General features: G+C 41.4%; 1 protein-coding gene across 1 annotated transcript in view; it reads right to left on the bottom strand.

Moving 5' to 3' along the window:
- Positions 1-5,837: 5,837 nt before the first annotated feature.
- MINPP1 (multiple inositol-polyphosphate phosphatase 1) overlaps positions 5,838-23,525 on the bottom strand; it is a 49,780-nt gene continuing 32,092 nt past the window's right edge. Inside the window, exon 5 of the mRNA XM_043596151.1 lies at positions 5,838-8,863. Coding sequence (XP_043452086.1) covers positions 8,467-8,863 — 397 coding nt within the window. The 3' untranslated portion in view covers positions 5,838-8,466. The remainder of the gene's footprint in view (positions 8,864-23,525) is intronic.

The raw sequence follows: 23,525 nt of genomic DNA, 5'->3' as shown, positions 1-23,525 counted from the left end.
TGTAAGTTCTGAAATTTAATGGGGACCAAAAATGTTTCAAATGAGGTGAGAGATCAATGATTTGCTGCTTGAAAGCAGGGTCCTGGGCTTCAAAGGATGAACAAAAGTGCTGTACAACCACAGTCTCCCTTGGGCTGGGAGACACAGCCCAAGAGGAAGGGGTGTGCCTTGGCCCACGGAGGGACGGGACGGTGGGCCATGCTGAGGGCTAGGAGTGGCTTGGTGACACAGCCACCCCCCCCAATATCGCGATAAGTGTGGCTTGGGACCGGGAATCTAGGTTGTGGCAACTGTGAAAACACTAGGCATGTCGAAGTGAGGACAGAAAGACTGGGAAGAGGAAAAGGCAGGCAGAAATAAACACAAGTTCCATGCTAAACAAGTGTGCCCACGACATTTCCAAAAAGAAATCTAACTAGGAAGAGAAAAATAAATACATACATAAAATAAAATCAACAGGGGAACATGAATTCATTCAGGAGGAAATGAAAATTAATTTTAGGCCACAGGCTGACAAAGACTTAAAATAAATGTTCAGAATGGCCAAAGAGACAAACTGAAGATTAACCTTCAGTGTAAGGAACAAAAAGAAAACATAACAAAAATATGGAAATTAAAACAGGCAGATCTGAAAAAGAACCAATTAGAAGTACTGGAAAGTATTTTTAGTCATTGAAGCTTTTAAAAAGTAGTAATGAATTAAAAAAAAAAAAAACCAAAACACTTCACCAGATGGATGTGGTCAGAACATCAGTTGGAAAGCAGTATCCACAGACAAAGGGTTAAAAAAGATAATGCAAGCAGCAGCGAAGAGGCTTGGGGATCAACTTACAGGTGAAGAGATTGAAAGGATCCAACAGAACATCTAAGGGAAGTTCCAGTAGACGGGACGGAGAAAATGGCAGAGAAATAATATTTAAAGAAAGAAAAATCAAGATGGTTCCGGAACCGGAGAAAGACATGAGCTTGGAGGTCTACCCTATCATACTGAACAAAGACAATTCCACACTTACAGTTACACTTCATCAAGGGTAAAGAGAAAAATCTAAAAGCTACCAGAGCCTACAGATTAAAACAAACAAACAAAAAACAAAAAAAGGGCGGATAATCCAACAGAAAAAGGGGGAAAGACTTAAACAGGCACTTCACCAAAGAAGCTATGTAATGGCCTTTGAAAAGCAGCCCAATCTCATCAGTTACCTGAGAAATGCGAATTAAAACCAGAATGAGATAACAAGCCCCGCCCCCCCCTAAATAGTTAAAGTGAAAAGATGGGCAATACCAAGCAGTATTGTCAGCCCAATGGCACTGTCACATGCTGTTGCTGGGGCTGTGGATTAGTACAACTGCTGTGGAAAAATGTTTAGCAGTCACTACCAAAAGTGAACCCAGACATACCCTATGACCTAGCAATTCCGCTCCAAATGGAATCTATACAGATTTAGAAATGCATATATATGTTCACCAAAGGCACAAGAATTTTAATGACAGCACTACGCTCCTAGCCAAAAACTTGAAACAACCCTAATGTCCGTCAAGAGATAAATGGGTGACTTATGGTATATTCATATAATACAATACAATGAGAGTGAATGAACCACCATTCGTGATCCATGAATGAGCCTCATAACATCGTGTCGATTGAAAGAAGCCACATACTAGAACAAAATGTTTACAAAACATTTATTTGATAAAGAATCTGTATTCAGAATCTGTAAAGAATCTTTACACATTTCAACAACTAGAAGACAGACAACCCACTGTTGGGCAAAATATTTGAACAGGCACTTTATCGAAGAAGAGACAGGAATGGTGGTGACCCTCTAAAAGACTTGGGGGGCATCTGGATGGCTCAGATAAGCATCCGACTCTCGGTTTTGGCTCAGGTCACGATCTTGTGGTTTGAGACCCGTGTCTGGCTCTTGCCGAGTGTGGACCCTGTTTGGGATTCTCTCTCTCCCTCTCTCTCTGCCCCTGCCCCACTTGCACCGTCTCTGTCTCTCTCAAAATAAATACGTAAAAAGTTAAAAAAATAAAAGGCTTGGGAAAGAGAATCTGAGAAGATGGCAAATGGTGGCATAATGTTTTAGCTTTCTCCGACCCGTTGACTCCCATAAAAACAGAGCAACAAAGATTATAAAACCAACAGCCCACAGACAACATCCACAGTACAAGTTGATGAAGTAGCCCCAAGAGTTCCCCAAACTGAGAAGGGACACAGAGCCACAGGGCCCATAACCATACAAGCGTCGTCTCCATGGGAACAGTGGGGTAGCTGATGGCATGGGGACTCACCCACAGGTACTCACTGAAAGTAGAGAGCCAGTACCCGAATGCAGCTGGGTTACCTTCAGCTCTGAAAGGACTTGAGCAGAGGCCCCGTGAACCCCTGAACGTCAGCTGCTGGTGCTCCTTTCTAGGAGATGGCCCCACTTTGAGGAGACTCTCCTGGGAATAAAAATCCATAGAAGGTAGAACGGGAGATAAAAGAGAAGGTCCAGATGAAAATGGGGGCTGGGACTGAATCAGGAGAGCTCACGAAGTGCAAAGGACAGCCCTTCTGACCAACCCCCCACCCTGTATACCCTGCCACCGCAGCCTAGGTGCAGGAAAATGAATTAGCAGATTATAGGAAGATCCCACATATAAGTGCACAAGCTCCCATGTGAGGTCCGTGCTGCTGGTCTGAAGGCTACACTTTAAAGTGATAACATGATCACTGAGAGATCAACTTTTGTGTTCAGGTCCTCAGATTGGGAAGTATTTTCTAGCAATGCCTGTATGGAACAGGATTCTGACATAAAACCACCCAGTAGTCACGTGGTCTTTTGCTCTAACCCACGTTGTTCTTGCAATGGGAATGAATCTAAGAGGCACGTTTATATGATGGAGTGGGGCAGAGATCATTGACGGGGCGTAACCTATGCAACTTGCAGTAAATTCTCACCTTTTGCACCTCCCACCCACCCCCTTAGAATACTGCATCACAGATATCTGGTAAAGGATCTGCCCGCTGCCGCCGCTGAGGTGTGCTCAAAGAACCTGGCTTTATGGACTCAGAGGGTAAGTCATGAGAGTGAGGCTACAAGAGTCCATGTGAATGGCTGCTTTCCTGAACGAAGCAATGGAAGGGAAAATAGTACGCAGTGAATGATCATTCCCATTATTTTGGGACTGAAATTGACCTAGAATCTCCAACAGGGTCTGACTTGCTTGAAATACTACAGATACATGGAGCGCCCGGTGGCTCGGTCGGTTAGGCGTCCGACTTTGGCTCAGGTTGCGATCACACCGTTCGTGAGTTCGAGCCCCGCATTGGGCTCTGTGCTGACAGCTCAGAGCCTGGAGCCTGCTTCCGATTCTGTGTCTCCCTCTCTCTCTGCCCCTCCCCTGCTCACACTGTGTCTCTCTCAAAAATAAACAAATTGAAATACCACAAATACAATTTTAAGGGATGGTCTGTGATGCAACAACTAACCCGCCCTTCAGAAAGCCTTCTCCACTAGGTGCGTGGTGCAGTCAGCTGAGCCTGGGGAGACGGAAGGAACCCATCTGTCTTGGGAAAGGTCATCTGAAAGGCTCTGATGACATTTTGTCTCCCTTGGGCCCAGCAGTTAGAGCCAACGGCTTCAGAGAAGGATAGAGGAAGGCAGCATTTTCATTGCACTGGTGAGCAGAATTAAGAGATTTATGTGGTGTACAGAGTGCATGACTCAAACAATCTGCGCACCGAAGTGCCTCAGATGAACTTGGGCGAAATTCCATTCTTACCACTGATAGAACGAACACATCTGAATAGAGCTTCAAGTATTAAAACAAAAAACACAACGAAACAAAAAACCAGGCACTTTCAGGCTCGACCTCATTTCTGCATCCGCAAAATGGATTTCACGCTGACTTCACAGTCCGTAACAGAGATTAAGCGGAATAACAGTAAAATACCTTCTAAAGTACGCGGTAGGGGTAGGTATTTCCCTTACCCGATGGTGACTATTAGTTTACACACTATTTTGTAGGAACCTTGTTAACACCAGGTACGTTGGGAATTATCTAATCTCTCATTACATTATGGCTCTGTACCACGAGATGATTTTTCTCTGAAGGCGAGACTTGGCGGATCCGTTTGGGCAAATGCTAACAAATACGTGCACCCCGATCTACAACAGTGCTTGTAAAATACTGAGGAACCCGAGCTTTTAGACCTGTCAAAGTAAACAGTTCTTTGAAGCTCTTGGAGGCAAGTCTCCCAGCTAGGCTTCTGTTTTTTCAAGAATGAGGTTGCTGACAGCCAGACTTGAAAAGCAAGTACAACTTAATCTCCTCCCTCCAGCAGGTGATGAGGCAAAAATCAGCACTACCTGTTTGGAAAAGCTGCACGGGGCTGGCTGTGCCAGCCCATTTCCCTCTCAGACAGCCCTGAAGACTTGGCAACCAGGCTAACACAGAATCCCAGCAGCTTCCGGCTCCTTATAGGTACCTGGGAGTCTCAGGCACTGGTCTCAGCGAGGAAAAGGCCCCAGGGCATTGCTTCTATCTGTCCCAAGCATCTCAATCTGTCCTCAGACTCTTTTCCAGGCATCTTAGCAGTGAAACGGCCAAAAAGCCTCTGAAAGCCAATTGTTTTTTTCCCCACCAGGGAGAGAACTCAGGTAGGGGAAGGAGACTACAAAACCTTTAACTGTCTAAAAATAGTCAAGTCAGGAAACCGGGCTCTCCTCGTGATCCCCCCAAGGCAAAGAGTGACAGAATGTCAGGGAGCCGCCACTGCAGACAGAAGAAAGAGCAGTCTCCTGTCCGCGCCATCTCGGGAAGGCAAGGGAAAGGGCAGACATCAGGAAGAGAACTAATGGTCTGCCAGGGGAAGAGGGACTATGGCTAGGGCACTGCCAGTGTTCTTGCCATCTCCACGAAGACTGTGTCTCACCAGTTAAAAAGAGCTTTCTCATCTGGAGGTATACAAAGACATACGCCACCATCTGTAGAATCTGTATCAAAACCGGATTTTTATCTTTAAAACAGAGTATCTGTTGAAAAAGTCTCCAAAAGCACCCATATTGTCAACGTTTGGTCAAAAGACAATCAGAACCAAGGTCGGCAGCATGAACTCTAAAGAAAAAAGCAGGTAGTATCCATAGACTTCCACCCCAGCTTGATTTTCCATGTTAGCTATTTCAGAAATCCTGTACAATATTCTCATGGAATTTTCTCATGATACAAGGAGGATTATTGAATTTGGAAGGCTGTCATTTTAGTGAACAAACATTTGTTCTCCCAGTACATCAAACAAAAGCGTGAACACGAACTGCTGGAGTCTAAATAATGGCTCAAAATCCGGGAAGAGATGGAAGGTGTTGAGTTGAGACTAGTTTTAGAATAAGATGAAGAATCCCTCTATCTTACAATGTATTACTTCAGTAATGACCAAACAGTTTGGTTTTTTTAGGTAAACTCTACAACTTGGAGATCAAGAGTCACATACTCTACTTCATACTGAGCCACAAGTTCCCCATATGGCTACAGCTCTAAAAATTAACGTCCTCCCAGGTTGCTAGATAGGATGCTCAAACTACAAATCTTTTCATTGGAACAACATGACTTTTTTTTTTTTTTTTTTTGCTGTGGCATTTTCTCAAAAATACTATTTTACACACACACACACACACACACACACACACACACACACACTAAAAGATAGCTTAACAGGATGTGAACGTGCTTAAGAGTGGCCAGAGCGGCTGGGTGAGTGGAGGGAAATGCTAAGGGAGTGGGAAGAATGGTTAGGAGGGAACGCAGTAATCTGGGAAGTAAGTTCCAGACAGCTACATATAGGCAAATTGTATGGTAATGCAAATATTTATTTTCAGCTTCCATTTGGCAGAAGACAGTCCGAATTCCAAGGATCATTAATGAACCACATGAAATACCCATCTTAGAGAAATATATTCTGAAAACTTACATCTTCTGGTTTGGTCGTATGTGTGGCTCCCAGATATTTAAGGGCATGCATCAGTTCTGCAGGTGACAAGAGGAAAGCAGCCAAGGGAAGATACAAAAGTTGGTTGTGCCTGGAAAAAAACAGCTCTTATTTCTTTACAAGTTCAGTGCTGCCTTCAGTGTTAAGATGACGATCAGGATCAAGTGAATGATGACGGGCTGGAGAGCAGAAACCTCAAAATGATAACAGGACTATAAAAAACAGTAAGTACAACGCACACATACATCAAGTTGTAGATTAGACAGAAAAATGGATCATGGCCACAGCCTGTGGCCAAAATGTCAGACCAAAATCGACCAAAATGTCAGAACCAGCAGTCAGTAAATTTTGGCTTAACTCAGTGATTTGGTCACCTATTATGAATGAACTTGTTAGCCAAAGATCATTTTTCGATGTTCAACTTTTTACATATCCCATCCTGGAGAAGACCGCTGGATTTTACCATAAAATTCTTCAGTTTCAGGCATATCCTAAATGGGAGTAATAGCACCAGAATAAACACGATCTCTGTAGCATTAGCTAAACTGGACCACACTTACCTTCCAGCCTGAAGAATTCACTGTTAAGATGACTATATGGTCCTTTTAGCAATAAAATTAAACGATTCTTAAACATGAGACCTTTAAACTTTCAGGAGAAAGTCTGTAAATCAAAAATTCTTTAGTCGATGTGTCAGACACCAAGTAAATGTTAAGGGCTTGTAGGATAAGCCCCTTGGAAGAACTACGTCCATTCTATTTTATATACTTATATTCTGAGTCTAGTGTACGTACTTATAATGCGTACTCAAGTACTGATGTATTGACAATATTAATTTGTGACAAATAACCAGGCTCGAGGAAAATCTTCAAGAGAAGACACGGCAGTTAAAGTAAATCCCTCATTCAAGAATGAGATGTACCATATGTCCTTTCACAGAAAATTGAGTCCCCGCAACAATACTGCAAGTTTCCACGAGTCAAGCGGCAAGGGAATGGTGAGAATACTAAATTTTATGCTGGTTACCCCGAGGCACAGAACACAAAAAAGACCTTAACTGTCCTTATTTGGATCTACAAACAGGATGACGGACACGAACGCTGGTTATAGTATTCTCTTCTTTGCCCATTTACCAAAAAAAAAAAAAAAAAAAAAAAAAAAAAGAGAGAACACCAGACCTTTGCAGGGACAATCAGAGGCATATTGGTGCACCAGCAGTATTTACCAGCTAATCATCTATTTTATGAACGTAATTCATTTGAGGATCAATCGTCAACAGATGGTCTATGCAACTTCTTTTATAATTTCAGTATATAGTTGTGATACTTCTTATCTAGATTTTTAAGAAAATGCATTTCCATTTCTCTTAAAGAAGTGGAAATTTACTTGAGGAAATTTCTATCAGAATAAAACTGCCTTATATTGCTGGATTTAGTCAAAGCTGCTTGAAAGTCCAACTTTTTACCATCATTTACTGCCTGTATCAACACAGCAGAAAAGACCTGATAATAAAGTCACAAGAATTCTGTTTATTATTATAGCAAACACTTTCACAGCATCTGACAAAACTCAGAAGTATCTGAGAAATGGGTTCAGATCTATGAAACTAAGCCAGCCAGGATGAAATCTTTATGGGGGGTGGGGAGGGAAAGGGGGAGAATGGAAAAGCAATAAATAACCAAAAGATACATTTCACATAGAGGCAAAATATAAAAAGAGGCAAAGTGATAGAATGAAAAAACAAACAAACCAAACTGCGAAGCAACGGACTAAGAAACTTTGATTCTTTCCGTCTTACTCGCTGCTAATGGTCCCCTTTGTCCCTCCACGGTTACAAATGCAGAGCAGCTAAGGTAGTAATTAAAGAACGGCCTCGCGAGACTCACCAGGAGGTCAAAAGGAATTACTGAAAAAGTGTTCAGATACTTTATAAAATATCTATTTTATTATACTCTGTCTTCCTTCGGTGAAGGTGTCCTTTGAAAATCACACTCTATTTCTTAATATCATTTCAAATCCTTAACTAGAGAGGCTAGCTTCTTCCAGAGTGACGCTCCCGGGGCTCCGCCTGTTTTCCGTGGCACACGGATGACAGCAGAGCCGTGCCACCTGCGGGAAAGCGAAGGGCAACACAACCGTGAAGTTACGATCATCCCTGGGGCAGACGCTGTGACTCCAGCACCCTCAAGGATCACTGTGAAATCATATTCTGTGTCAGTGTGGGAGTTCTTCTACAAACAGGAAGAATCTAATTTCTGTCAACACGTGCAGTGCCGGCTATTTTTCCCAACAGACTTTTCCCCTGTAAGACAGCTGCCCCAGGAGAACCGCTGCTTACACATCCCTGTCCAGATTCAAAAAGAAAACTCGACGTCTTTCTGTGAAAAGACAGCAATACACAGGTACTGGGAAAGCTTCCTGCAACCGCGGCTTGCCCAGCCACTCCAAGCGCGGGGTCACTCCCTGACGCACGGAAGATCCCGTCCGGTGACTCATAGCTCATCAGACGTGTTGTTCACCTTTGGTAATTCACACTCGTCACTGGCGCGACAGCTCTGGAGGAGGTCCCTGTAGTGCTCCTTGAGATCCTCATATAGGGAAGCGGTTTCCTGGGAGTGAGCCAATGGCAACACCTTTTCATTCAATAGCATCTGCACCCGGAACTCTTCTTTGGGAGTCTTCGCATTCTTACAATGGTAAAGCACAAACATGAGGTTCGAGGCATAGGGCACAATGTGGCCACTTCGGAACTTCCGATGCATCTGTTCCTTGTAATTGTAAGCTGTCAGGGGCTCCTTGTCTTTGAAGTAGCCCATGAGAGAGAGCAGTGGAAGAAGGGTCTCCGCGTGACCAAACTGCAGGACGACTGGAGAGGAAACTGGCTGAGACCTCGAAAGACAAATGGAGAAAAAATATGTGTATGTATTCATGTCGTGGAGGTAATATCTACAGTAGTGAGAAGGAGCACACAACGTTCTCACCTTTTCAAATCTTTACGTACAGACGCCAACAATACGGCTAAGGTTCTCTGTGGCTGAGAACTGAATGTTTTACACTCAGGGTTAAGTTCCCAGTTCAGGATCGATGTGGTATTGCAAATCCATCGAAAACACTGCACACACACTATTCTTTATATAGAGAGAAGAGAGTCTTTACTAGGAGATTAACGACCTCGAAGCAGATGTGGATTTCAAAAGTGTATGGCCCTTCCGTGAAGGAAACTGAGCACACTGGCCCTTAGTAAACACTGATTACTCCACGGAGGGCTTCTGAACGAACCTCAGGCGCTACCGTATCTATATCTGGGAAATGGGGACAAGCAATACTCAGTCACGGTCTTGGCTAAAACCTGTCTGAACAGTGAATGGTAACTCATGTACTCCTTCAATGTTTTAGAAGACCTGCCTTGGGCACTACATTGGGAGAGAACCGCAAACAGTAGAGAGACAACCTGTTCCAGCCGCCCTGCTGTGTTTGTGGCTGGAGTGGAGTCTGCACAGGGCCAGCAATACAACAGCTTCCCACACCATGAGCTAGGTCACCTTTTTTTACTGCAAGTTTTCTATGCCTTCTATGCCTTTTTTTGGTAAAGGCTTTTCTTTTTAAATATATATACAGCAGCAAATGACTTAGTTTTCCCCCAACTTTAATAGAAAGAATATAACTTTGCTCTTAAACAAAATCTGTAAATCTACTCAAACACACTGAGCCGTCTAATCGATTAGCCTGCCAGCCCCACACCAGATTACACACTTGGGGCACCTGGGTTTCCCAGTGGACAGCAGCATTTGAGCAGGTTTGGACCTTCATGATTCCCCACAAATTCAGACGGAACTAGAGAGCAGATCCCAAACCCAACGAAAACATTTACAAATAATGGGGAAATACAAATAATAGGGAAAGGTTTTCTCAGTGAATCACCAACAGCCTCAGACCTGAACATGATCAGTGTCCGTGTGGAAAAGCGTGTTGAAAGAGCTCACACCTGGTGGGTGCTAAGAGAACTCACACCTGCAGGGTGCAGAGAGAGCTCACACCTGGTGGGTGCAGAGAGAGCTCACTCCTGGAGGGTGAAGAAAGAACTCACACCTGGTAGGTACTGAGAGAGCTCACACTTGGCGGGTGCAGAGAAGACCACGACAGACCTCTCCCAGGGCTGGAGAAATCTAGCCACCAGGAACTCTCGAAACAGCCACTCCAAAGGCCCCATTCTAGCCCACAGGCTGCACACACTAGAAGCTGCTGGGAGGGAGTCAAGACTGAGTCGGACAGGGACAGCAAAGACCAAAAAAAGCGCCAGTCGGATCAAGGTCAGGGCAGCAAACCAGAACCAGGAGATCTCAGAAAGCAACCTGCCATTTTCTGAACAGCACACACATACAGTACCAAAGAAGGGAGACCCAGGAGGTTAAAGAAGCAACCTGACGTGAGCCGCCTTCTAAATATTCAGAGAAACTAAATGCATATTAAAATGAGCAATAGAAAAGTAAATAGAGGAATAAGGAGCAGAAAAACATCCCTACAAAAAATAGAAGTATACAGTACTAGAAATACTCAAAAAATACATAGAAACTGTAACATACTATTTCTCAATTATCCACTATTCTGAGATTAATATTCTCTAAAAGGGAATAAGCACTTTAAGAAGAGGGAGTTGGGGGGGGGGGTTACTCCCTCTTCTTAATTGGTGTATTTTTTTTTTTTTAATTTTTTTTTTTTTTCAACTTTTTTTATTTATTTTTGGGACAGAGAGAGACAGAGCATGAACGGGGGAGGGGCAGAGAGAGAGGGAGACACAGAATCGGAAACAGGCTCCAGGCTCTGAGCCATCAGCCCAGAGCCTGACGCGGGGCTCGAACTCACGGACCGCGAGATCGTGACCTGGCTGAAGTCGGACGCTTAACCGACTGCGCCACCCAGGCGCCCCTGGTGTATTTTTTAATTCAGTCATCTAAAGTATTTAAAATCTGTATTTATTTCCAAGAAGCATCCCCTTAGGCCCAAAGTTACAAAGCACTATCATTTAGACCATAGTTATATTTGGTTTCATCTGCATAACTAGTTTTGAATTTTGCATTATTTGTCAGTCTTTAAAGATTGGGTGGATCTCAGATTCTTAAAAATCCACAGATTTTTGGCTCCTCTTGAAAACCTAAAAGACCTGACAACATATGCTCCCATAAGGCAATAATTAGCTGAACAGGAATAAGGGTTACTCCGGACAGGACATATATACCCACTGCCCAGGACATCCATCACTGCACACTGTCTAACCAAGATGGATTCATTCATTACTTACCTGGTGCCTTTATACATTTGAATAAATGCAAGCCAAAGCTAATACCACTGTCATAATGTAAATATAATGGAACTTAATAGTAATACAAGTAAGTAAGTTATGTAAAAATATAGTTGACCCTTGAACAATGCAGGACTTAGGGGCACCAAACCTCTGTGCTGTCGAAAATCTGTGTACCGGAGCACCTGGGTGGCTCAGTCGGTTAAGCATCCGACTTCCGCTCAGGTCATGATCTCGCGGTTTGTGAGTTCGAGCCCCGCGTCAGGCTCTGTGCTGACAGCTCAGAGCCTGCAGCCTGCTTTGGATTCTGTGTCGCCTTCTCTCTCTGCCCCTCCCCGACTTGTGCTCTGTCTCTATCAAAAATAAATAAATGTATTAAAAAAAATTTAAAAAAATCTGTGTAACACTTTTTGACTTCCAAAAACTTATCTACTAGCTACCTGTTGATTGGAAGCCTTTTCGATGATAACATAAACAGTTAACTGTTTATCATAGACTACTGATTGACTGTATATAATACATTGACTGGAAGCTTTTCTGATAACATAAACAGTTGATTGCTGTTTTTTATAATATGCTATTGACTGTATATAATACATGTAACACACTTTGCATGTTACAGTGTATACATACATAATGCAACATATTACATATTTTGTATGTTATATGCATTACACGCTGTATTCTCACAGTAGAGAAAAGAAAATGTTAAGAAAGTCCTAAGAAAGAGAAATTACATTCACAGTACTACACTGCATTTATTGAAAAAAACAAACAAACAAACAAAAAACAACGCCCATGTAAGTGAACCCACCCAGTTTAAATCTGTTGTTGTTTGAGGGTCACCTGCTCTGGTTTACGTTTTAAGTCATCTAGTACAAGGAAGCAACTGCAAAGCCAGGACAGGCTCTCATCCTGATGCTCCACTGCCGTTATCTACAGGATCCATCAGGATGGGAAGAGGTCAGGAAGGATCGCAGCAATACCTCCAGAGTCCTGCAGAAAGACCAGTCAGCAACTCTCCTCTCTTCCCCACTGAGGAACTCCAACAAATGTAAGACAATATACGATACAAAATTTTCTAGTTTCAACAAATTACAGCAATATTATCAATGAACTATTTTACACTCTTTTTCTCTACCAAGTCTTCGAAATGCAGCGTGTACTTCACGCTCACAGCACCTCTCCATACAGACAGCCCCGTTTTCAAGTGCCGAATGAACGAGCACGTGTGGCTCGTGACTACTGCGTAGAACTGTATACAGCATACACACATAGGAGTATATGACAGACAGTGGTGACGACAGCCCCATGTACTTGGACTCAAAAGTCAATCAGATAAAGAGAAAATGGGAAGAAAGATATGAGACAAATAACAAGCACATGTACAAAAAAATGCGTGCTAGGGAAAGGGAAGAAACCAACACGGCTATGTCCAAATCATGAGTCCAAAGTCGCAGTAATGACACCCAAGCTACAGAAAAAATTAAATTTAGGTTGTGACCCACATGTAAGTTTTAAAACTGAAGGCTCTTTATGTAGAAAGAGCAATCAAACTTCGTTTTCTGTTTTGACTTGCTTTACTGTCAGTTATATGTGAAAATCAGCTATTTTTTAGAAGAAAGTTGAGGAAAACTATGCTTTGAAAATACTCAGGAATTTTATGGGAAATCAAGTTAGTTTATATATTAACAAAAATTAATGTCTTCTGCCATTTGATACATCTAAATTAAAAAAAAATGTTTTACATTTATCACAGCGTTATTTATAGTGGCCAAGATAAGGAAGCAGCCCAAGCGTCCATTCACAGATGAATGGATAAAGAGGTGGTCTATACGTGTGGTATATACACACAATGGAATATTACTCAGCCATAAAAAAGGACCCATTTGCAACAATGTGGATGGACCTAGAGGGTATTATGTTAAATGAAATTTAAGAAACAAATGAACAAACAGGAAATAAAAGAGACAAAAAACCCCAGACTCTCGAATACAGACAACAAACTGGTGGTTGCCAGGGGGGAGGTATGCGTGTGATAGATAAAGCAGATTAAGAGGTACAAACTTCCAGTTACAAAATAAATAGGTCACAGAGATGAAAAGTACAGCATAGAGAACATAATCGGTAAGGTAACGCTGTCGGGTGACAGATGGTGGCTATACTTATGGTGACCACTGAATAAGGTACAGAACTGTTGAATTATTACATTGTACACCTGGAACGAATATAACATGGTATATTAATCATACTTCAATAAAAAAGTATTCCAGGCAAATAGTTAATTCACCAATAGTTAAATTCACCAATACAATAATAATAACTTGAGACAAGGATAACTACTAACTATGGGGCGAAAACTAACATAGCCTTCCCCAAAACAGTCTTAAACACGGAAAACACTAATTTGCTTAGAAATCCAAATGTGTATGTAGGAAATAAGGAACTTACAATTATTTGCAGGTTGTATTTTCTACAATAACCAGATAAAAATATTTTAAGCTTATAGGGGTGACAGGTGTGATCACTCCCTGCCAAGTGCCAGGTACCATGCTAGGTGTTTTTTGCTGTTTGTGCTTATCTGTTTTTAGAAGGGGAGGAAAAAATAAGAAAGGTTATAAAGATGAAAGAACAAAAAATCTGAATAAAACACGTTCCTGGCTCTTGCAGATTAGCACTCGTGTAAGTGTTAAGGGAACTGAACAAAGGGAAGCAAACCCTCCTGGCTGGGGAAGAGCTGGGTGAACTTAGAGGAGACGGTGTCTCAGCAGGGTCACAAATACATTCCTAGTAAGTCTTACAACAGAAATGCTGCCCACTGTGGCTCAGTAAAGGGTCACGGCTGGTTTACCCTACGACGTGGGTATTATCATTGCCCGTTAACAGACGAAAAAACTGGGGTTAACTTACTTATCTAAGTGATCTCTTAACTCGCTAGAAAAACACTAGCTATTAATTTGTTTCATTCATTAATTTGTTTCATCCACACCTGAAAAGAAGGATCATTTCATGGGCTATATGTAAATCAGTCATAAATGTGTGTGCACAAATCTGTATTGAGCATACAAGGCACTTAACTGGTTTGGTTTATGGCTTTTCAAAAATGTCAAGAAAGCAGACTATCAAAAATCTGGCTTAGAGAAATTTTAGCCCATAGAGAAAAAGCTTATTAAATAGAAAAGAATGCCTTAGGAATATTTTATAAAATATATTATCAACATGAACATAAAACTGAAACCCTGAAGTGGCCTAAAAATTCTTTAAGCACTTCCAAGTTTTACACAATTTTAAAAATCTCTTTCTTGATTTTGGCATTAAAAAATTTCAGGGACACCAGCGTGGCTCAGTCGGTTAAGTGGCCAACTTCAGCTCAGGTCATGACGTTGCAGTTTGTGAGTTCAAATCCCATGTCGGGCTCTGGGTCAACAACTCAGAGCCTGGAGCCTTCTTCGGATTCCGTGTCTCCTTCTCTCTGACCCCTTCCTGACTTGTGTTATCTCTCTCACTCAAAAATAAATAAACATTAAAAAAAAAAAAAGAAAAGAATTAAGAGCTCACTAAATGTCTAGGTTGGGTTAAGGTAAAAAGAATTTAACACACTCTTAAATAAGGTAAGAAATCTAAAAGAATGTCAAGTATTTTTTGTACTAACTCAAAAGTAGTTCCATTAAATTATAGCTCACAATATAAATCACTTCAGCTTCCAACATAATTGTTTTTCTTCACTATTTTATGTTTTCCTAGCCAAATTCATCTTAGTAATCCTTAATGGTTCCAGTGTTAAAACTAAATGTAATAATGTAATCTTCTTCAAGACTCCCCAAGAAAGTAGAAGTAAAACATCTAACTTATAATTACGAGGTATAAAATTCCAAAGAATAAAGCCAATAATTTTTCAGCCATTTTATACTCTCTAGTACAAATCAGGTATCTCCTTATAGTTAAGAACGTCAGAATGCTTTTTTTCTTTTCTTACAATGATTAAGCAACAAGTTAATTGATTTTTACTTTATTGTTTGAAACTCAACTGCCAAAATATCAAACTCTAGGTATATATTTTTTTAATGTTTATATATTATTTTGAGAGAGAGAGAGCATGACAGAACCCTATGCAGGGCTTGAACCCACGAACCGTGAGATCATGACCTGAGCCAAAGTTCACAAGGCAAAGTGATACCCCCCAAATTGGAGACACAGGCGGCGGGCACCGGGGCATGCTGGGAAAACCTCGACTGTTAGTGACGAATGGCTAGGGGCTCAATATGGGCGAGTCAGAGTTAAAAACACCGAGGGACTCTGGGGAGCACCCACACTTAGTGAATGTTACCTCCAGGAACCCAGCCAGGTCCTCACAGTGAATCCCTTCTTGTTTCTGGCAGGGGGAGGGGAAAGGAACCACTGTGAAAGACGCGGAGCTTTCTATTCCTCTTAACAAGGCCTACCCTCAGGAGAAACTGTTCTACCAGAGTCTAACTTACCTAGGGGCAGGGAAATACCTGGTTCTAGCCACCTCCATCCGTCCTGTGCCACCTAAGGATGGGGAAGTGAGAAGCACTGGTGCCGTTCACAGCCTGAGCCACAGACTCATCAAAAGGCTGAGACCTCATCCCAGGTCTACAGGACTCTACACCTCACCACCACATTACTAAGGGCTTATCTACCACAGGTCTTTGTATCCAGTACGTCATGTCCACTGTAAACAAAAAAATTACAAGGTATACTAAAAGGCAGAAACATAGTTTAAGGAGACTGAAAAAACATCAGAGCCAGAATCAGGTATGGCAGATAAGGGTGGAATTACCAGGAATTTTTAACTATGATTAATATGTAAGGGCTTCACAGGCGCCTGGGTGGCTCAGTTGGTTGAGCATCTGACTCTTGATTTCAGCTCAGGTCACGATCTCATGGTTCATGGGATCGAGTACCACGTCACATGAGCATGGGGCCTAAGATTCTCTCTCTCTCTCTCTCTCTCTCTCTCTCTCCTTCTGCCCCTCTCCCCAGCTTGTGCGTCCACCCCTTCCATGATAAAAAAGAAAAACAACAACAAATATTAACATGCAAAAATGGATGCATAATGTAAGTAGGGAGATGGAAATTCTAAGAAAGAATCCAAAAAGTACTAGACATTAAAAACATGGTACAGAAGCGAGGAATGTGTCTGTAACCTGGACACAGATAGAATCTCCAAGTTGGGGCATAACAACAGAAACTTCCCAAACTGAACAGTACAGAGAATAAAGACTGGGAAAAGCAGAACAGAATATGCAAGAACTGTGGGGCCATCACAAAAGGGTTAATTAACATGTGTAATGGGAATACCAGAAGGAGATGAGAAAGACAGAAAATGATGCAATATTTAAAGCAATACTGACTGAGAATTTCCCCAAACCACAGATCCAGGAAGCTCAAACGCCAAGCAAATAAAAAGAAAAAACCACAAAAAAACCACCCACCGTACCTGGGCATACCATATTCAAACTTCATAATATCAAAGATAAAGAAAAAAATCTTGAAAGAAGTCATGCAAGCAAGACAATGAAGTATTTTTGTATTGAGAGAAAAAGCCCACCGACATAGAATTTTGCACATGCAGAATCATCCTTCCAAAGTGACGGAGAGATAGCGGCTCTCTCCGACAAAAATGGAGGAAATCTGTTGCCAGTGGACACGTCTCACGAGACATGTTAAAAGAAGTTCTTCAGAGAGAGGGAAATAGTTGTAGGTCAGAAACTCAGATCTACATAAAGAAAAACAGTGAAGATGAATAAGTGAAGGTAAAATAAAAATGTTCATGATTCTTAAAAAAATTTTTTAGCACTTCTTTATTTTTTGAGAGACAGAGTGTGAGAGAGAGAGGGGCGGAGAAAGAGGGGAGACACAGATTCCAAAGCAGGCTCGGGGCTCCGAGGTGTCAGCACAGACCCCGACGTGGGGCTGGGACTCACGAACCGACAGATCATGACCTAAGCTGAAGTCGGACACTTAACCCACTGAGCTACTGTATTTTTTTATTCTTAACTGACCTAAAGATAATAAGTTGCTCAAAATAATAATAGGAATAACACACTTGATTATATATGCGTGCTCACGCGTGCACACACACACACACACACGTATGTGTATGTGCAAGTAAAATGAATGGCAGCAATGACGCAAGGGACAGGAAAGAAGCCTGGGAACAGTTTGTTACAAGGTGCGTGCACTACCCCTGAAGTGCTAACAGTGTTATCTGAAAGCAGACTGAGGTTAGTTGTGCAGGCATATGGCAAATTCTAGGGCAACCACCAAGAAAAGAAATACAGCTGATATGCTACGAAAGAAGAGGAAATGGAACGATACAAAATCCTCAACTGAAACCACAGAAGTTAGAAAAAGTGTGGAAGATAAAATGGGAACAAAGAACAAGGGCAAGAAACAGCTAATAGTAACAAATATGGTAGATATTAATCCAACTGTATTAATAATCACTGGAAAAGTCAACGGACAAAATATACCAACTAAAAGACAGAGATTGGCAGAGTGGACCAAGCACAAAACCCAACTACATGTTACCTACACGAAACCCACTTTCAATGCAGATTAAAAGTAAACTAACGGAGACAGATATAGCACGCCAATGAACACCGATCAAAAGAAAGCAGAAGTAGCTATATAAATTCAGACAGAGCCAACTGCAGAGCAAGGAAAGTTATTAAGGATAAACGGGGCACTGCATATTGATGAAGGGGTTACTACCCCAAGCAGACAGAATATTCCTGAATGTGTATGTAGGTATGTGCCTAACAGAACAAAATGCATGAGGCAAAAACTGACAGAACTACAAGAGTAAACAGATAAGCTCTCTCTTATAGTTGGAGACGTTAACAATCCTCTACCGGAAATGGACCAATCCAGCAGGCTAAAAAGTCAGTAAAGAGAAATTGAGCTCAACAAGACCATGAATCACCGGGATTTAACTGACATCTGTAGAGGACTTCATCCAACAATAGCAGATTATACATTCTCCTCAACTTCACATGGAAGATTCACTAAGAGACCACATTTTGTGACACAAATCACATCTTAAAAAATTTAGAAGAACAGAAATTGTGTGACATTCGCTCAATGGAATGAAACTAGAAATCACTGACAGGACAACTGGAGAACCCCCAAATACTTGGAGGTTACACACCACACTTCTAAATAACACATGGGTCAAAGAAGAACTCTCAAAAGAAATTTAACTCCAAAGAAATTCGAAAACATTGTGAATGAAATGAAAATGAAAACACAACTTATCAAAAATTTGTGGGATGCAGTGAATACAGTACCTATAGGGAATTCTATAGCACTTAATGCCTATATTAGAAAAGAAGAAAGATCTAAAATCAACTATCTAAGCTTCCATTTCAGGAATGTAGAAAAAGAAAAGCAAATCAAATCCAAAGTAAGCAGAAGAAAATAAAATTAAAAATACAAGCAAAAGTCAGTGAAATTTAAAACAGAGAAATCTTTAGAAAAAAATGAACAATATCAAAAGCTAGTTCTTTGAAAAGATCAATAAAATCAGTAAGTCTCTAGCCAGGCTAAAGAGAAGGCACAAATTATTAATATCAGAAAAGAAGGAAAAGAGATCACCAAAGATCCCATGAACATTAAACAGATAATGAATATTATGAACCCCATACCTGCTAAGTCTGATAACCTAGATAAAATGGACCAATTCCATGAGACACAATCTGCCAAAACACAAGAATAGATGATCCAAGTAAGCCTGTATCTACTAAAAACTTGAATCAATAATTAATAACCTCCCAAAAGGATTCCTTCCAGAAGGATTCACCGGTGAACTCTACCAAACCTTCAAGGAAGAAATTCTACCAATTTTCTACAAGCACTTCCAGAAAACAGAAGCAAAGAGAAAGAACTCCTAACTCATTCTGAGACCAGTATTACCCTAATACCAAAGTTAGGCAAAGATACCCCTAGAAAACACAACCAATCACTATACATGAAGACAGAAGCACACAAAAATCCTAAGCAAAATATTAACAAGTTGAATCCAACCAACAATGTATAAAAAGAATTATACACCCCAACCAAGTAGGATTTATCTCAGGTGTCAAGGCTGGCTCAATATTCAAAAGTCATGCGAACAATCACATCAACAGGCTAAAAAAGAAAAATCATGTTATCAAGAGCTTCAGAAAAACCATGTGACAAAATTTAGCACTCGGTCATGATCAAAATTCTCAGCAAACTAGGAACAGAGCAACTTCCTCCACTGCATAAAGAACATATGCAAAAAGCTACACTTAACATCATACTTAATGCAAAGCTTTCTTGCTAAGATCAGGTACAAGGAAGGCAAAGATGTCTCTTCTCACCACTAGTTTTCAACATCATACTGGAAGTCTTAGCTAACACTCCAAGACAAGAAAAAAGGGTATACCTTTTAGGAAGGGAGAAACAAAACTGCAAACTTTGTTTGCAGATGACATGATTGTGTCTGTAGAAAATCCGAAAAATCAACAAAAAACTCCTGGAACTAATAAGTATGTATAGCAAGTTTGCAGGCTACAAGGTTAATACATAAAAGCCAACCGCTTGTCTATATGCCAACAATAAACAAGTGGAAATTTAAAATTAAAAACACATTGTTGTTATATTAGTACCATCACAATGAAATACTTAGGTATAAAATAAAATATGTCTATGATCTATGTAAGAAAAAGTACCAAACTCTTACGAAAGAATCAAAGAGGACTCGATACCGTCAAAATGTCAGTTCTTCCCAATTTGATCTATGGATTCAATACAATCCTAATAAAAATCCCAGCAAGTGATTTTGTAGATAACAACAACTGATTCTAAAGTTTACACGGAGAAGCAAAACAATATGGATGAGCCAAAACAACACTGAAGGAGAAAAAGAAAGTTGCAGGATCGACACTACTTGATTTCAAGACTTACAGTAATTTTACAGTAATCAATATAGTGTGGTCCTGGCGAAAGACAAACAGACCAACAGAAAGGAACAGAGAGCCCAGAAACAGACCCCTATTAATAGAGTCAACCGGTCTTTGACAAAGTAAAGATCAGAAAGCAAAGGTAATACAATAGAGCAAAGACAATCTTTTCAACAAATGGTGCTGGAAGACCAGACGGGAAAAAAATTGCACCTAGACACAGACCTTGTACCCTTCACAAAAATTAACTCAGAAGGATCACAGACCTAAATGTAAAACTCAATACTATAAAACTCCTGGAAGATAACGTAGGAGAAAAACCTAGATGACCTTGGTATTGCAAGGACTTTTTAAATGTAACACCAAAGGCGTGACCCATTTAAGATAAAATTAACAATCTGGGCTTCATTAAAAGTAAGAATTTCTGCTCTACTAAAGGCAATGTCAAGAGAATAAAAAGACAAGTCACAGACTGTGAGAAAATATTTACAAGAGACATATCTGATAAAGGAGTTATCTAAAATATACAAAAAACTCGTAAGACACAATAAAAAAAACAACCAACCCTCTAAATTTAAAAATGGGCCAAAGGCCTGAACAGAAAACCTGAGCAAAGAAGATAAATGGATGGCAACTAAGCATATGAAAAGGTGCTCAACATTATACATCATTAGGGAATTGCAAATTAAAACAATGAGACACCACTCCACTATCAGCAGAAGTCCAGAACACTGACAATGCCAAAGGCTGACAACAGAAACTCTCATTCATTGCTGGTGGGAAAGCAAACTGACAGAGCCACTGTGCAGGTCAGTTTGGAGGTTTTCTCACAAAACTAAACATATTCTCATCATACAATCCAGCAATTGTGCTGCCTGGTATTTATGCAAATGAACTAAAGAGTTATGTCCACACAAAAACCTGAACGTGGATGTTTACAGCAGCTTTATTCATAATTGTCAAAACCTGAAGCGACCAAGAAGGCCTGCTGGTAGGTAAAGGGGTAACTAAACTGTGGTGCATACAGATAATGAAATACTACTCAGTTCTAAGAAGAAATGCAGTATCAAGCCATCAAAAGACACAGAGGAAACTTCGATGCGTATTACTAAGTAAAAGAAACTATTCTGAAAAGGCTAACTATTGTACAATTCCAAATATGTGACATTCTGGAAAAGGCAAAACTATGAAGACAGTATAAAGATCAGTAGTTGCCAGGGGTTGGGGGAAGGGAGGGATGAACAGGCAAAGCACAGAGGGTTTTGAAGGCAGTAAAACTATCGTGTAGGATATTACAACGGTGGGTAGACGTTGGTGTGTATCTGTCCAAACCCAGAGAACGGAGAATGCCAAGAGTGAGCGCTAATGTAAGCGTGGACTTTGGTGACCACGAGGTGTGTCAGTGTAGGGTAATCAAGTGTAGCGAAGGTCCCGCTGTGGTGTGGTGTGTGTTGGGGTGGGGGAGGGAATTTATGGGAACTCTGTACTTTCTGCCCGGTTTTGCTGTGAACCTAACACTGCTCTAAAAAATTAAGTTCGTTAATCAAAAAAAACAAAGGAACAAACTACTACCACGAGAATACGGGTGACCAAAAGAAGAGTACATTCTCCCTCCAGAGAGCTAATACAATTCCCCTTTAAACAGCTGCTCATGCGTATACGTGTTTGCCCCCCTTTTAAGACTTACTCACATCTCAGTTTTCTTTGACAAAGTTAAGCAGCATTAATGTTAAATGGAAAACATATTGTATTTCTATCCTAAATTACATCCACGCACTAAAAGTAGGGACTTGGATAATCTTCAATTAGTGGAGACTAAAGAGCTGTGGAGTTTGTGTGGACATACGCACAAAGGGTTTTTTGTTTGTTTTTCTAGCTCTAAAGATGACAGAGCAAATACCTAAGAGTATTTATTTATGGCCCTATTTTTATCAGAAGCCGTTAAAGATATGTACCAGGTTCTCTAAAGTAAATCAATAATTTCTCTGAAGTTAAGTGGTTCTATTTCAAGAACACCCCGCTCTTTGCTCCGTCTCCCAACAGAAAATAAATCTCAGAAATGCTCTGGGCCGTCCGCTAGGAAAGTGAGGCCCGCCTGCTACTGAAAGAACCAAATCCCCAGCTTCTCCTTGAATACACCAGAGTCCTGAGGCGGCGTAAGAACTTTGGTGGGTTTCATTCCCAAGCTTCTTCAAAGCAAAGCTGGCCTATGATTAAGCCCGAAATATTGGCAACGGGAAATGGGTAGGACGTGTGTGTGTCTGAATGAGGAAGTAAGGGAGTGTGCGTGTGTGTTGGCGTGGGCGGTCAGAACACGAGGAATGAGAGACTATAATGTGCGGGAGGATAAAAGGGGAAAGAATGTGGGGGGAAACACCACTTCTCAGTTTATTCGATTCCTAATTTAAGACCGCGGCACATAATGTTTTTCATTGGACTGTTGAAGGCAATCCAAAGACACTACATCCCACTCTCTCTCTGGTTCCGTGTGGCCTTCTCTGTCGTGACCATCCCAGGAACAAGGTTGGGAGGTTCAGGGTGTCCCCACGGGAGGTACCAAGTTCTGATCTGTAACAAAAGAACGCAGTCTTCTGGCGGAAAGACGTCAGTGTTGTTAGAGCAGGAGCCGCCGGGCCCTCGGTACCGAGGCATGGATTCGATACCTACTGAAGCCGTAAGCTTCTGGGGACACACGACCACTGAGAATCTGACCCACGGACAGGGACTTCATCCCTGAGAAACACACGAACCCACGGAACCGAGAGTACAGCCTTGGGAGCCGAGACTCCCCGCGCTGCGTGTCACGGTCTGACGTCCTGAGGGACAGCGCGGCACGTCCAGCCCGCCCCTGTTTGTGCCTCCTGCACCACGTGGGCTCCAGGGAAGCCTAGTAATCTTACCCTAATGAGGCCTGTATTTCAAATGTCTGAGCCGATGAAATCTTTCTGTATTTTCCATATTCTTTTTTTTTTTTTTTATTTAAAAAAAAAATTTTTTTTTTTCAACGTTTATTTATTTTTGGGACAGAGAGAGACAGAGCATGAACGGGCGAGGGGCAGAGAGAGAGGGAGACACAGAATCGGAAACAGGCTCCAGGCTCCGAGCCGTCAGCCCAGAGACCGACGTGGGGCTTGAACTCACGGACCGCGAGATCGTGACCTGGCTGAAGTCGGACGCTTAACTGACTGCGCCACCCAGGCGCCCCTATTTTCCGTATTCTGATCCATCAACCAACACAGACTTCTTTTCTTTTTTTTTTTTAAATTTTTTTCTTTCCAACGTTTATTTATTTTTGGGACAG

The sequence above is a fragment of the Prionailurus bengalensis genome, chromosome D2 (genome assembly GCF_016509475.1).
Source record: "Prionailurus bengalensis isolate Pbe53 chromosome D2, Fcat_Pben_1.1_paternal_pri, whole genome shotgun sequence".
Classification (NCBI taxonomy): domain Eukaryota; kingdom Metazoa; phylum Chordata; class Mammalia; order Carnivora; family Felidae; genus Prionailurus; species Prionailurus bengalensis.
The sequence above is the reverse complement of the archived record's forward strand: the minus strand, read 5'-3'. Positions and strand labels throughout refer to the sequence as shown.